Source organism: Pterocles gutturalis, unplaced genomic scaffold (assembly GCF_000699245.1).
Source record: "Pterocles gutturalis isolate BGI_N339 unplaced genomic scaffold, ASM69924v1 scaffold21064, whole genome shotgun sequence".
Taxonomy (NCBI): domain Eukaryota; kingdom Metazoa; phylum Chordata; class Aves; order Pterocliformes; family Pteroclidae; genus Pterocles; species Pterocles gutturalis.
The window spans coordinates 30820-48032 of NW_010133744.1; the positions used below are offsets into that span (position 1 = coordinate 30820).

At 38.9% G+C, this 17213-nt stretch overlaps 1 protein-coding gene across 1 annotated transcript in view; it reads right to left on the reverse strand.

Annotated features, from left to right (window-relative positions):
* The window catches only part of ADAMTS18 (ADAM metallopeptidase with thrombospondin type 1 motif, 18), a gene marked incomplete at its 3' end in the record, with an annotated part of 51601 nt that overhangs the window by 20308 nt on the left and 14080 nt on the right, over positions 1 to 17213 (reverse strand). The window contains exon 3 of the mRNA XM_010081358.1: positions 3216 to 3498. Within this exon, the coding sequence (XP_010079660.1) occupies positions 3216 to 3498 (283 nt within the window). The remainder of the gene's footprint in view (positions 1 to 3215; positions 3499 to 17213) is intronic.

Below are 17213 nucleotides of genomic sequence, written 5' to 3' on the forward strand. Positions count from 1 at the left end.
GGAACATATTAATTTAGTATAGGGAAATGCCAGGCAACAGCAAGGAGGGCTTGACAACAGGATACGTGCATCCAGCCCACACACCCCAATGCCAGGGTGTGTTTTGTCTCTCTGTGCTTGTGTAGCATGGTCAATGGCATGGTTAGAGAATGGTCTCTACTCCACTTCTTCACAGAGCCAGAAAATGCAAAATGAAATCTATGTCTTACATCCTATAATGCTTCTCTTATTCATAGCTTCTTTTGCATACACACCTACATTGCCTTTGCATCAAGAATTAACTCAAAGGCCACCAACAATCAGTTTTTTTTAACACAAGATGCAACATGACACAAGTGAGAGAGCCTCAAGTAATTAAAAAAATCCTGTCTGTGCCTCATCAGAAAGTTATTCCAACAACAGAGCTAAAGCAGACACTATTTCGTTCCTTGCCAAACAGGGAAATCAGGAATACCATAGAATGTATAACAGTGGTCTGCTTTCAAGAACTAAGTCACTCTGAACTATATTTAACACTGCAAGTGACTGTGCTAGTAAGATTTTAAAATGTATCACTCTTATAAAAAATTGTCCTTTACATGCTCAAAGAACTTTTCCCTTCTGGAAGCACGTCAAGACGTGAAGACATGCCTCACCCAAGAGTGAAGTGTTCAGTTCATAGCACACTGGTTTCCATGTACTGTTTTGAAGGCAAGACAACTTCAAGGCATTTGACTCATAAATCCATGAGCAGTGGAATTTTGCTCTTGAATTAACTCCACTGCTACTAATAAAACCTAAGCAGCAGCGCTTCAAGCATGATTTACTAACTACGGTCTAGTCAATTCTCATGATCTAAAAACATTTACATTGTGAAGAAGAGTTTGAAGCCAGTTAACTGGCTTCTCTAGTGCTTACAAATTGCCAGCATATGAAATTTTAATAGATGGTGAGTGGGACAAGGTACTTTTATGACACTAAAAGTGGCAGTGTGCTCTTCCCTCTTACTGTTCAGCTAACTTGGATTCATTCCTAGGTTAGGATAAATCAACCTTGACTAGGCAGTGTTAATAGCAAAGGACTGCCTTCCATGGGACTGCATTCTCAATGCCTTTGTTCATTCAAGCTGAAATTTTCTATTGCAGGTGACGAGACTGGATTTTGTTGAAAATTTCAAACTGAGAGGACTCCAGATCTTAGAACAAGACCAGCAAAACAATGTAAAAACTAAGAAAAACAGAGGAAAAAAAGGGGGGGGGGAGGTGTTGAAAAAAAAAGAAAGGAAGAAGAAAAAAGCCCCAAATACTGATAGAAGTGTGTTGCCTTTACTAGAGTGATCTTTTTTTCTTCTACGTCCTATATTTGCCCCACTCAATTAAACGGTCACACATGATTCTATTTGTAAGACTGCATTCATTCAGCGAACATGAGATACACTTGTTCCATGCATTAACCAAGGCTGGGTATAGAAATAGGTTGTTATTTTTCAGAACTCCTCCTTCTTTTCTCTCAGAAGGTTACAGGTATGTACTGCAAGAAGTGAAAGACTGCAGGATATGAAAAGAAAGAGTTTCATGGTTAAGGTAATTAAATGCAATCTTGCTTAATTGGATTCTAACAGTGTGTCTGACACCGAGTTCTTAAGCAATGGGTAAACCACTTATACTAAACTCATCACAGTTGGATGCTAATTGCATGTTCTTCTTTTAACATAAATCCAGCTTGAATGTGCAGCTAAGAACTCATAACTGAAGTTATTGACTATATAGATACAAATATACAACTACAGGAACATATATTCTGATAAGTATTTTAAATAAAAACTCAATGTATTGATTTGGTACCCAGGAGCAATGGTTATTTTTGACCTCTCCTGTGTCTCTGAGTCCCATTTGTAAGACAGGAATAATGATATTATCTTCTCACATCCCAGGAGGTTATGAAAACACACTGTTCAAAATGCACTCATTTATTATAGCGGAAAGCACCATTCTAAAAGCTCAAGAGGACATGAATAATTCTGAATTTGGACAAGCAGTCGCAGGGGGTACAGTAAATAAGGCACAAGACCACAGTGGACATTGCAAATAAAATAAAACACCGTAGGTCAGATGAGCTAACTTAGCACCATTATCCTCTGCTCTGAAGCAGGCAGCAGGAAAACCAGACAGGAGGGAAAGGGAGTGTGTAATGAGGTAGTTTTGAACTGCATCAGAATGCAGATGTTTACAGGTTGAATCATAGGCTTGTGCATCTGGCATTTGAGGTCTAGCTTTCAAATCTAGGGAGAAGGATCTTTGAAGAAGCAGTCAATTTTTAATAAGCAGTTTTCAGGCCTCAAATGGGCCTCAGTCTCTGACAGACACCTTTTCCACCACCTCCTTTCTCATTCCTTCCCTTCTATTTGTTTTTCTCTTTTTTCCGTACACACTTTTTGGAAAAGGAACCTATTTACTTTCTCAGAACCCAAGTAGGAAGTTGGAAGAATATAACCGGACTGAGAGCCAGTTTTCAATACTGTGTGCAGTCCTGGAGATCCTCATTAAGAAACTCAGCTCAGAAGCAGATCAGCTTCCAAACAGAATTAACTGAATGCTCTAAGTACGGACACAGGGTCCAAGGGGGCTCTAAAATGTTCTGCAATTTGAGAGCTGAATGACGGACTAAGAATAGACCTTGGCAGGATAATATATTCCAATATGTTTTTTAAGAGATGGCTCCAAAACAATTTACATGGGAGGTTCTTTCCAAAGATCTCAGTTGCTGAAAATTTCATTATCACATGGTGAGTTCTGAAAGACGTATTCTCTATCCTCTCAGAAAGTAATGATTTGGAAGACTTTTTCTTCATCTTCCAGCCTTATTAGTTATTTATCCCCAAAATAACAGAGAGCAGTTCAGGGACTTGGCATCCATCACTGTGCAAAAAGCAGCAATCTAAAGAAGAATTGCTTACTGAAAACTATATCAATGTCAAAAAAAAATCAGGCAAGGGATTTTTTAATCTAGGCAGAGAGTAAGAAAACTAAAAAGTGATTCTGATGGCTTAATAAAATGGATGATGACATAAATTGAAAGGAATACGCAAATTTCCCATATCTACTTCACTTTGTAACCGTATTATTTAAAATTACTGTGTCTCCATTGCAAAGGTGACTATGGACCACACCTCAGAATCACCATACAGTCTCTAAGAGCGACTATCTCAAACAAGGAGAGAAAGTTTCCTTACATACATTTCTTGCGACGTCCACAAAAATGTTGCTTTTGAAACCTTCCATGGTGGTAACCATTCGCTTGAGCATGATACTTGTGGGAAGTGTGAGTTCTGTGATGACCAAGGGAAAAGTATTTGGGATTGGACTGTACTGTGTACCGGTGCACCTTCTCTTCGGCAGTTCGTTTATATAACACATGAGGATGGTGTCCAGCAGGTGATGTGTAGTTGTGCTCCTGTGCTAGCTGCTGAGGTAACGGAGATATAAGGAACTCGATCTTCTGTGTCCTTATCAAACCTGACTGAAAAAAAACCACCACCACAAATTAGAGGAAAGACTGTCAAGGTTCACAGCTGGAACGTGCTAGGTCTTAAAGTGATCTCCCTTCAATGCCTACACAGATTGAAATGTGCTCCTTTAAATTAGATTTGTTCAGCCTATAACCTAGATAGTCTTCCCAATTAAAGCATGCATTGTTTCACTTTGGAGATGACCAGGTTTCATGTTTGGTAGCACACAGAACAAGAATGTTGTGGGACTGGCAGCATAGCACCTTCACAGTACCGTGAATAATTTCATGTTCAATATTAATCCATCCTTCACAGTATAGACTTGTTTGTGTATGTGTTTGTGTACAGGATATACAGGCTCACATAAAAAGAAAATGCTTTTAGAAAATGCAACTTCTAAAAAATGCATACATTAGTAAAACAAAATATTTGAATTAATATTCAGGGTTTTTTTCAGAACAAGATATTACCAGATGGGAATCCCAGACTTAAGGTTACTCCTAGTAGAAACGCAAGCACATTATAGTACAGCAGCACAAAGCTGAAGCATCTGAACACTTAGTAGTATCATTCAGTAATCAACTCCCCACAATTCAGTCATCATAGAGGCAGTTTAAAATTTATGCCCTTCTACAAGAGAAAAGTGATCAGTGAAAGCAAGTATCTGATTGTTTTAATTCTTGGATCCCTGAAAGACAGAAGTAAGTATGGGAAAACTACACTGTATTTTTCACATAGTATCTGTGCATATAACTGCACATGTGATGAAGTGTTTCCAGGATCAGGGCCAGGGATATGTGGGTGGCACTGAGGAAGTATTTCCATGCAGTTCATTAATCAGCTATGATTTTATTTCATTTCTTGGTTTTGTAAAACATGTTGTAATAAACACTCTTTTTTACCAACTCAAACACCAAGAACAAGTTTCATCAGGTAATTCTATTACATTATATACGTAATACTAGATATAGATTTTTGTTTTGGATCAGTGAGGCTCTACCATGTGCCAACACCCTCCTGCCAAAATTGACATCCCATGAGGACTACATATCTCTTATGCTTCAGAAAAATATGTGCAGACAAACAAACGTCAATTGCAAACCATCTTGCCCAACATCTTAAGTCCTCCCAGATCATGATTCCACCTCCTTCTTCAAAAAGTATTATTTGAAAATGCACACATCAGACATGTATCACCTATTCCCTTCTGAAATTGATGCTTTTCTTTAGCTTAACCTCCTAGGACCGGAATGCCAAGGGTATCAGAAGGAGAGCAGTTTGAATGCCTAATGTAAGCACTGTGTTTCCTAAGGATTTGTGGAATTTTCTGCACTTTCAGAACTGTTTCTCATGAGGAAAACTCAACAGCAAATGAAACACAAGTGAAAATAGAAGGCTACATATGAAATCTTCAGTGCTTTAACTATTTACTAAGCTAATGCTATAACTGACTTTCAGTCTATTCCAGTTGAAAAAGTTTATCAGAGATATAAAGGTCTTCAAGAGTCTATAGCCATACTATTCCCTTTTCAGGGAAATGCACTTCTGTCTTTCCAGATCAAAGCTATCTTCACAGTACTCCCCGATATAAGCATCTTTCCTGGGGGCCTAATAATAGTGCTCATAAAATTATACTGTGATATAGAAGAGATTTAATGTTATGAACTGGAAGGGTCTAATTACCTCCTGAAAAATAATATGAAAACAAACATAGATGATATTCTGATTAATAATTTACCCCCTCTCCTCCTTTCAGCATGAATTCATAATTATGTATCTCAGCCTATATCTACTTAACATTCTATATGAAGGTTAAAATTACCTCTGTCAATAAGAGACAGGCTTTAAATAATTGACAAGAATTTAACTTGCCTGCTCACTGCAATAAGCTGCCATATTTCAAATGTCAGATCACATTTGGTCATGACAAAGTACTTTCCTGTAGGGAAGAAGACTAATATGTTAATCCCTATGATGTGTGTCATCACACAATTTAAAAGTGGTTCTGAGAGGCAATCTTTATGTACTAGAGTGCACTGATAACTGGGCATTGCTAAATGATTTTTTTTTCAGCTGGCAAACAAAAATGTAGTGAATCTGTTTTTTATTTCCCCATTTTAAAGGTTTCCACATCTGAAATTATCCCTGTAGGATTCATTTTATAAATGATTCAAACCATATGGAACAAAGGGGTTTCTACATTTTCCTGTAAGAAACTGTCCCTGATGTACACCAAGTTTCAGCCCCAAATGTAATTTCTATATTTAACATTATAAGGGTGGACTGAGAATTTGGGGTGAGGGGAGGTGGGGGGGAGGGGGTGCTGAGCAAACTGAATTCTGGGCTCTGTACTGCAGGTATGTTGCTGCACCTTTACGTAGGCTGTACCTGACTGAGTGCCTTACACTATTTGCTTTATTCTCCATCTGAAATTACCCTAAATCTCCAATAAAGCTTCTTTCCTTTGGGTTTTACATCAGACACATCCTCCAAATTGACAAATTTTGTGTGAATGAAAGATACCTTCTTTTTTTGATAACATCTACTTTTATGAAGTTGTCAAAAAGAAAGGGGAAGTGCCACAGAGCAGTCTGAACACTCAATCAATCACAGACCATTTTCCATTTCTTCCAGGTATGGAATGGTTTCAAGGATTCATATTAAAATCTCTTTGGTAATTCCAAAGTAATGCTGAGAATGCTGACCTGGCTTCTGACAGAGATGCAGTCCCATGGATCACTGCAAAAGGGCAATTGGGCAATAACTGCCAGATACTTTTCTTGCAGGTTCCTGAATTTTAGCCTTAGGTAAAGCAAAGTGGCCTTGGCCACGCTGGCTGGAAAATACACCAGCTGAGAAATGCCAGAACACAGAGGTAGGATACTAGCACAGAACCAACTTTTCTAATTCTACACTGCCAAGCAACTTGTTGAAGGCTAGATTTTGGGCAGTCTGTACTCCTGGGCAGTTTAATTGTTTTTTTAAAAAAAGTGTTTCTTGGAATTTTTTCTACAAATACATGAAACATCTCTGTGATTGTGAGCTAGATGCAATGTCTTTGTCCAGCTCAAATGTTTCACTAGATGATCAAATACTGTCAAGATTGTCATGGAAATGTATGCACTAGGTTTTCCTACTGCCAGCACAGCTTTAAGTACACATGTGATTTTCCTTGAATCAGAACTCAATATCTTTCCATTAACTTTGATGGTTTGGGGACCCAACATGGAGAGGGCGAAATAGGTCAAAGCTCCGTTTTTATTTCAGATTCTCTGCAATTATAACACCATGAGAGGAAGCAAGATGACAAAATCTAACATTTTTACTAAGTCTAGACAACGCAGCATGAAAAAGACCAGGGACTCCTGTCTATTCCCTCTCTCTCCCACTGTGGCTATCCCTAATAATAGCAGTGATTGTGAGAATATGGTGGGAAGGAAAACCCAAGAGATTGCTCAGTTGCAATTTGCTGTTCTCTTGTTCTTCCCTCACAACATATATTTGCTATCCTTCTGTAAGGGATATTCCATGCCATTGGAAAGCAAATGGAAAGACATACATTGATCTGTGTGGTTAGCAAATAATTTGGAATCAATAAATTAGAGGAACTTGCCATTTGTTTGCAGAAAAGTTGAGAAGAAATGAGGAGGCAACATTCCTCCCACTTGTTATTTGTTATGAAATGTTTGCTTAGCTCTGGGATAAAGGAATTCTCAGATCCAATACATCTTTGTGGAATTCCTGAGTATCAGGGTGGTATCACTAAGGTAAGGCACTTGTTCTGTTTTCTTGGTGTGTTTCAGAAGGAGGAAGAATCTCAAAATGAAACTTGGACAAGAGAAATTATAATAAAATATCTGCTTCAACTTGTTTTTTTTTTTAACTGAAGTTAGATTATAAACTGAAAAATAAGGCAATTTTTCAACCACTGGAAGTTCATCTTAGCAATATAAAACCAGGTAAATCTTCCACTGACTTTAGACCCACATGGAATAGTTTTGTAACATATCTGTTTCTAACAGGTCTCATTTGCCTCTTGGTAGAACAGCACAAAGGCTGCTCCCATTTGTGTCCCCCTGTGTTATTAGACTCTGAGTGAAGCCTTTGGCAGCTTACCAGCCTGTAAACGTAATTCATTTTGAGGTTTGAGCATCTCCAAAAAACAGACCCTCCATAAGCAACACAGCAGTGACAGTGAGTGAAGGATTTTCGGAACTTATATTTCTTGCCTATATTTTAACAAAGGTAAGTTCTGAGATAGCAGACAAACCCTTGCTCTAAACTAGAAGAGCCTCATTGCTGTGGGTTCTCTGTACCCATACAAGGCTTTTTCATTACCTGACAACTAAGTTAAAGGCAGCAGTTTGGCCATATGCATATTAAAGTTACAGGAGTTTCACAAAACAGATGCAAATAATGAGGTAAGAAGCATCGTGAAATGAAACTGAGAATTAAAACATGAATAGATGAACTGCAATGTCTCTGCTAACCATGACTACTTCATACTGACTGACACCAAGTTACATTACAGTTTGCACAAAGACAGGAGTATCTCAACTAAATAAAGTGCTAAAAATGTATTCTCTAAGGAATACTACATATATCCAGAATGCTTTATGCAGTGTTATGAGTATATACATAAAACTCGGTGTTAAAACACCAGTGTGTCTTAACTGAGACAATGGCCAAAGAAATCAATGAAGTGTATACCATTAGATGGGTGTGCATATACTCAAGATGAAAAATGTCCCAAAAGGAAGAGTTAAATGTAGTTTCACACCCATTAAAATAGTTCCAAATATTCACGCAAAGTTTTAAAAGACTTGACAAAAGGCCAACTGAAATTGGCATAAAGCTTTCCACAGACTTCAGTGGACATTGATCCAAGACTTCTGTTGTGTTATTTCCCAACTGTCCAGCTCCTAAAAAACACAAATCGTCAATTCAAACACATCTTAACGAGAGTTACAGCACGTAAAGTACAGAGACATAAAGTACAGTTTTTAGTTCTACTTAAAACAAATAAAAATATAAATTAAGAACTTGAAATATAAAGAATAATAATGAGAGATGACCTAAAAACTATGGTTGCTGGTTACTTAAAATTACCCGATGTCAAAGATACCTATATATCTGCTAGTCACATCACAATATTGTTGGGACCATCTCATGTCACAGCATATTGGGGTCTTTTCTCATTCACTTTGCAGTGAAAACTCATGAAATGATCCTAGCTACAGTTCATTTTAATCAAACTCGTATTTTCTTCCCTAATGCTGTGTTAAGTCTCTGGCACTTTGGCATCACAAAGGAAACACAAAAGACCTATCCTGCCACCAAAGAATTTCTTTGCTGGAGGAGAGACTCCCCTAGCTCAGATGTCCCACCTATGGGTTTTGTCTGCCAGACTGTTTCCCATACTGAAATAATGAGTATCTTGGAAGTAGAAAGAGGTTATGTTGGAAATCCAGAGAATATGCAGCTATTCACACAACTTAGAGCTACCTGACAACAGCCAGAAGTTCCCCTTGGGCCCAGACTGGCCTCTAGAATTGAGCAGATGTCAATTTTCAAATACCAACATACAGCACCATGTGCTAGAAGAAGGGAGAGCTCTCCCATTACTCCCGTACCTTTGCCCAGATTCCACCACAGACTGATGGGGAGATGAGGCCCTTCCCTCAGGATTTATAAGCAGATAATGGTAGCTCCTTCACAAAGTATAGAAATTATCTTCATATTTGCGATCAGCCCTTCCTTCATCCTGCACATGCTCCAAGGCAGCTGGTGGCAAACCAGCTCAAACTAGAAGCAACATAGCTGCTAAGAGAATGGGTGACTGGGTCAAGCATGGCATAACATTTACGTGTCTACGTGGTATTTTGTAGCAGATATGGTTCATGGACAGCAGCTTGGAGAACGGCGACAGCAATTTCAGATCCGTTTCAAATGAGAAACCATGTGGAGATGGCAGTGCCCTATGCATACACCAGCAGCCTGATACAAAATCTTGTCAAGACAGCAGGAAAAGTGCCAGCTATTTAGAATGGGTTTGGGGTCAAGCCTTGAAAATGGAGTAAAGATGTAGTCTTCTTACACACACCAAGGAATCCAAGGAAGAATAAAGTCCTATTAAGTTTGCCAGCATTCATGTTATGGATTCCTCTTTCCTCCAAAGAAAGGATATTCAACCAATACTAGTACAAGGCCGTTCAAAGCAACCCTGCATCATGTAAGCAGTCTAAATAAATTATTTTTACTTTAGAGAATGTGTAGTGAAGTAGACTCACCTCTTGGGATGGATTAAGTTGGTAGTCTGAAAAATATGTGAGACTATAACCTTACTACAGGCATAAGCAAAACTACTTCCAAGGATTACAGCCAGCAGTGTAGCACAGCCTGACTTGGAATTGTAGATACTCGGTATCACTAACTGACTTTTTGAGAGATGGGTTATTGAGCACCTCTCAGGTTAGGGTCAAAATGTCAGTGCTCTGGAAAATATAATCAAAATGAGCAAATTAAGATGTGAAATTAGGTAGAAGAAATGACAAGTAACATATCTGGCAAAGCAGAAAGAAGGAGCCAAATTGCAGAAAGTGTTGCTGAGGTGAAAGATATCTTTACCCTTGGGAAGCATCATGAGCAAACAGCCAAACCAGTGGCAGTAAATCACGGTAATTAAATAAGTTCGCTCCCTCTCTGCTATGAGCTACAGCCCCTTTTCTGGGTGCTAACTGCAAAGGGGACAGCAGCAGTAACAGAGCTGAGGCATATTTTGCCTCCTGTTTCTGTCCCCCTCAGAAGGGCACTTCACGTAGATGCACCCATGTTGCTGGAGCACTGGGTAAATTAAACAAGCTTCTGAGACACAGTGACAGGGACACAAACCATGATTCTCCAACAAAAATGAAAGGTCCAGACCCTAAATCCATACACAGGTTGTTAAATAATTACCAACTTTTAAAGAGTGTTAAGCACCCAGGAGCTCCCATTGAGCTGAGCATTGTCTCTGCAAGCTTTTCCAGAGAGTGTTTATACCAATTTGGGAAAGAAAATGCTCTGGGAAACTAGTGAGAATGGACTCTCATGAGGTTTCCAATAATACACATGTATTATTGAAGTCAGAAATCCCACGAGTAAAACTCAGAGCATGTTCATTTTTGATCCTATCCCAAACCAGGCAGCACAAAGGCATGCGAACACACCAAATGAAAGAGAGAATTTAAGTTAACTAAATTTTTCCCTAGCTTTTATGTTTGCCAAACAAATTCACCCATCCTTCAGAAAAGTATCAAGTCTGTACATGGGCAGTTACTGACAACTACCCTGGAATTTTTTTGTTTGTTTGTTTTATTGGACTGGATCCTTGGCTGATGAGAATAACCTCAGCAGACCTTTACTGATTTTCACCAGATTGGAATATCTGGCTCTGTACCACAGCAAATGTTTAGGTTAAGTTAATGGCCTTCATATACACTAAAATATTTTTATCATAAAAGAAGCATTAGGTTGCCTATTCTAACTTGAGAATTGTGCAGAGCACATTTTTCTTTAGATTCTAAGTGACTCACTAAAATAACTCAATTTATTCTGTTTTCTAACATAATATAGATTTCTTGCAAATGTAAAATGTTAAGAGTTCTTAACAATAAAGCATTTTATTATCTGAGAATCTGACAGAAGGAGGGTATGATGTTTAAATTGCCAGTCTGAGTTAGTCATGAAAGACTACTCTGTTTGGTTGCTCAAAAGAAGTGCTATGCAGAACATTCAGCAATTATTAAAACAAGGTAACAAAATTGCATGTCTTTAATTATTCCTATACGAACAAAGACAGTGTTATCTCTGAATAGTGCCTTTGTATTTCTGCAGCTGACTGAACTTGTTTAAAATATCTTTATGCAATCCTCTGTCAACATATGGCAAATAAGGAAATATTCTTATTTGTTCCTCCACTTAAGGTAATTGAACCAGTCACATTGGTATTTAAATGTATTAAGCTGGTATTTATGGCAGTGTAATGAGATATTCTAGAACTAACACTAATTTGATTGCTTTGCCACAGATTAAATACTTGCTTGTCAGTACGTGAGCTCTCTCATTTCTCATGTTTTTGGTGTTTTTTTTTTTTAAAACAGAAGTCAGCACAATAAATGAACAGTAGAAAAATACTAATATAAACTACAGCATTATGACGCTAACTATACACTAATAATATTTAAGTCAAGTGCCAAAGGTTTACCAAGTTGCACTCAAGATCACTTTGTTCATGATTCCGTCAGTGTGGCTCTTTGGCTTGCTACAATGGTGCTGGAAAGCAATTAGCTAAAACCAACAACAACTCGAGTTTAGGGTTGGTAGCTGTACAAGCACTTGGGTATGGCCTGTTTAAGCAAATCCCTCTAATTGTAAGATACAATCTAGATATTTTATTAGTTATGACAGTTCTGAAATCCATCACAAAGCAAACAGGAAACAGCAGGATTATTCTATGAATGCATTTATGCTTCACTTTTCCTAAAATGAGGCAGCCCACTATTTGTCATCTGCTGTCTTACAGTTGATTAGTTACTTACAGTACGTCAAGAATAACAGAACAACTGACTTCAGAAGGTGGCTTAGTTAGTCCTCTAATCTAGCATCCCATGTAACTGAGTGCACAACTTAAGAAAATGCTTAAACTATGAGAGGTCTACCTTTTGTAAATTTTGAACCGTAGAAAAAGTAGCTGTACCTGTCCTCCCATTGTGTGTAACAGGACAAAATAAAAGCACCATTTATGTTCCTCTTAAATCTCTGAAATGTGACTTTAAGACGTCTAGATCTGTAACAGGAGTGCACAGCTTAAGAAAATGCTTAAACTATGAGAGGAGGTCTACCTTTTGTAAATTTTGAACCGTAGAAAAAGTAGCTGTACCTGTCCTCCCATTGTGTGTAACAGGACAAAATAAAAGCACCATTTATGTTCCTCTTAAATCTCTGAAATGTGACTTTAAGACGTCTAGATCTGTAACAGACCTTTGGACAGGGCAGAATTTCACCCCGAGGATGGTTTGCTATGAATTATTCATGCTGCTCGAAGGATTAGGTGCAATGAAAATGTTCTGGCAAGATTCTCCTCCTCCTTTGCGTACAGCTAATTGATTTTATGTGTATGGAATTCAGATGTACTAATATTCTAGGGAAACTGCATGCCTTCTTAATGAATCTTCTGCTCCTACAGTTGCGACAAAAAACAAGATTAGGGCATAGTGACACAGAAAATGAACAGCTTAAAAAAAAAGAACTGATGATAGATAACTAAAATCAGTACTTGGAAATTCTTTTCCATAGGTACTTAGCATTAACAGATGCTTGCTCGAGTGTTTCCCATCAGGAACATTCCTCCCTATCAGACATGCAACTCCAAACCCTAAAAGTCATGAATCAGGCCTTGCAGGAAACAACACTATAAATTATGAAATTTTTTAAAAATAATGCCGAAGGGCTTTGGTGTTTTATTTTCTTTCTGACTTCAACTGAGTTTTTTAAGAGGTTTTTTTTACCTGTTATGATCACATGTACTAGAATCAAACTTGGAGTTTTTTTAGTGAAAACACAGCTTTTCCTGTGATGATGGGACTTTGGCAGCTGAGCCTTTCAGAAGAACATTTCATATCATGAGTGAGAGTGGCAGACAAGCCTGAAAGACTCCCTCTCCCTTACAAGATACCTTGTTGAAGCTGCAGCTGACAGAGACACTAACCCAATGTACTTGGACTCCACACAGGGCTACCTGGTCAGAGGGCTTGGCTTCAGAGTGACTTACACTGCCCGCATCAAAGCCGCAGAGCAAAAGCTCTAGACAGTGGCGGTTCACTACTCATACCCAGTTTTCCCCAGCAAAGATCCTCCAGATAAAAGCTTCAGCCTGGCAGAGCTGATGCAAATGAATTTGAGGGGGCAGAAGATCTGAGCCTGTCTGACCTGGGATAATTTGCATTCAAACAAAATAAATCCAGCTCAATTCCCATAGCAATTTTACTTTGCTATGAATAGCTCAGGCAGCTCCAATAACGAGGAGCTCAGGTTACATCTGATTGCCAGCTGTATTGCTTACTAAGAAGTTAGGTCAGTGGTTCCCAACCTTTTAATTTTCCTTGTTGGAGTATACATTGCTATGGATTAGTTACATGAGAGAGTTGTCACAAGGAACTCTGTGGGGAGCAAAGTATCAGCTTTGCTGATATTCCACATACACAGACATATACATATGTTGAAATATCTATGTGGGAAGGGGAAAGGAAGGGGAACAAAAGAGCTTAAACCATTAAGGGAATGGAAAACAAGAAGCAAAGATGGCCCAAGAGTAAGAATGTCAGGCTGGCGCCTGGGTTATCTGGATTAAACTCCCAGTTCTTCAGCAATTCAGCTTCTCTGTTCCTCATTGCTCCATTTCACAGGCAGGGGTTTGTAATCAACACAGTAAATGCTCGAGAGACATGTGAAGGCTCACATTTGACCCCAGTTGGGTTGTTCTATTAAAATGCCTCCATCTTCCTCACTATAAGCTGCAGCCCCAGCCTTCAGGATGTCACTCAGTAGCTTGAGCTGTGATGCAGTGACCAGTTGCAGAAGCACAGAAGGTCACAGCATAGCTAGGTACATGTCACCTAGCAGGGCTCCATGCTGGCAAGCACCCTGTTCAAAGACACATTCCTCAAACACGACTTTGCCCATGATCTATCCCCCATCACTAAATGGGTTTTTGCCATGCAACTACACTCACAGGAACAACAATGCTACATCGTAAGTGACCCAGAAACATGCAGTCACATTCACTGGAGTCTGAGAAGGTTGACAGTTTTGCTTATAACTAGGAATTCCCTTGCTATAATGCTTTCTACTTTACACTTGCCTATAGAGAAAGTGTGAATACTTAGCATCACTGTGAAAGGAGGAGCAGAAAAGAATAAATTTTATCTTCTCTTCTTTTGCTGTAATCACCTCTTTGAAAGAGGAGAGTAGCCTAGGTGTGTCTAGGTGGAAACAGTAATGCTACCTTAATAATACCTACAACATAAAGTGAGGTAAATCCATTCTTCAACCCAATACATCAGTTTACATCTCCTGACGTCTTGTCTACTGACAGGGTCAGAGTACAATACACAAGTCTACACCAGTATTTGGAGTGCTAACACAACAGCTTCCAGGTATTCAGATCCGTGTTTGACTTGTACTTACTGAACAGGCCTGCAGAGCTAAACTGGTCGTGAAAGGTTACAAGGATTTTACCATAAGCAGACTTTAGTATAAGTCTGTGAATTATGTGACTGTATAGCAGGGATGAGTCTTAAGTATGAAAGACAGTGTGGGAGCATTTACTTATGTCTTTTCATTGAAGGAATCAGAAATGAGAACAGAGGACAAAGAAGCTGAGAAGAGGACATAAAGGTTCCCATTTCTAGAGAGTCCCACAGAAGCTGATCCAAGGAGGGAGGCCTTTGATTCCTGTGTCAGCAAGCACGATTTGTTATGATTTTCAAGTGAGTGAATAGCATTTGTTCATGAAAGCATTTGTACAGTAGAGCGTTTTCAACACACTGCCTTAATATTAGGTTCTCAGAACAGTCTGTGGAGCACCAAAGATCTACGTAACCCTGTGATGATCTCTGAGATCTAAGGAAACAGGAAAAAGTGACAAAGGGAAGGTTGTGCTTGAAAGCAACTTTTCCTTCTAGGAGATATTATTTATATTAAATGGGTCCAAGATATCTAGAAATCTATTGCCAAAGACTTAAGTGTTAAACACTATAGGCCTTCTCACTGAAACAAAAATGAAGTAAAGTTAAGGGAGATACAATGATATGGAATTTGTTGACAGCTCAGCATGCTGCAAAGATATAAAGGGATGGTAAAAAGAAAACATCAGCAGAAGATTTAGAAGGCAAAGTTTCCTAAGCAGCCTGACCTTCTTTCTGCAATGAATCTACTGAACATTAGGTTAAGCAAAGGTCAGGTTAAGCACAGGTTAAGAAAAAAGCTCCAAGAAGAGGAATGTGCTGTCAGGGTCACAGAGGCTCTGGGACATCAGAAAAATGTGCGAGTTACAGACACTTCAATCTCATATGTAGTTCCTAGGCCCAAGGCCTGAGTGTGCTCTCTGCTCCATCCTGACACCACGGAACACAGACCTGAGTTCGCACCATGCCACACCGCAGCCAGCGGCTGCTCTCTGGGGACTTCAGGCATAACTTGAGAGAAGCGCCACACAGTTTAGCTGAGGTTGTATCTTCAGCCCTTACTTAGAAATCAGGACACACTTGGTGTGCTGAGAAGTGCTGCGTAAGTCAAGTAGTGCATCAAAGCACAACAACTTCCATAAACAAGAGATAATTTGTCTACTTTCATAGGCAAGGATTACAAAAGTGAATGTGAAAAGTGAAAAATGTGGTCCTCCCATTACGAGTCTCTCTGAAGATTCGTGTTGCTTGCACAGCCACTGATTTGTCATTCTCAGATTCTAACTTCTCTGCTACAGCCTGTCCTCTTGCCCCTGTCCCTCACGTAAAGTGTATCCCTGACTTTTCCCCAGAATAATCTAGATGCTCAGTGGCCACTAAAGGGGCACTGCCTGCCAAAAGACTAATGGCATGAAGGTAGCCAAGCTGTATTTGTGCCTACACATTCTCCTACATAAGATTATATCTGCTTCCAGGAGTTAAAGTGCAATCCTGACACTTCTCAGTGTGAATTTGCCCAGCTTGATGTGTCATGACTAAAGGTGTGACTGTTCGTGCGATCCATCTGGATCATCAGTCACTTACTCCCACCTTTTCTTATTTCCAGGTGGTAACGTAAACAGAGGAAAAGCCAGCAGGACCTCTTGTTGTGAAACATTTCGTCTCTTCACAGCGTGTTACACTACACGCTCCTCCCACAGCATAAAACCAGCAGTGTTAATGTGCTGTGGAAGTAAATTAGTCACAAATAGCACCATAGGGAACTTAGCATTTTGAATGTATACCATATAATCAGGAAATGCCTACCCTCTTTATCTGTCAGGAACAAGGAAACTGAAAGCTTTGTCATTTTAAACTGCCCATCAATTGCTATGAACCAATCAAACTTGCTGTGGAGAGCTAGCATGCACAAGAATGCTGGTAAGATAAGAGAGGGTTTCAACTACACTCCCCATCCTGTTGGAATAGTTTCAGCCCAAGATTCCACATTTTATCACCCTTGTCTAGGGCTTATCTTCATACACCTTCACTGAACCCCTTGAAAGGACTAGAATAGGACACTGAAATTTCATATTTTTTCAAATAATTTATACTATTACTAATTCTCATGAATTTCACGGATCCAAAATAAATCTGATTTTTTCCCAAGATTAAATAAATTTTATAAGATAATTTACAGGTTTATTCCTTTAATATATATTAACATTTAATGGTAGAAGTCATGCAAGATTAATATACATCCTCCACATTATCATTTTTGCAGTAACCCTACATCCATCCACTTACTACAAAAATCAGAGACAAATCCCATCAATCACAAATCACGTCTTTAAAATTTAAGTCCCTTGCCGGAAGAAACATGAAGGTGTTGATTTAAATGATAATTACTATTTTGCTAGCACATAATGTAGTTATTGATTGGCAGAAGAGACAACAGCCGTAAAGAGCATTACCTTATGCAACGTTACAGAAAAGAAATATATTAATATTTCAGAGGAAAT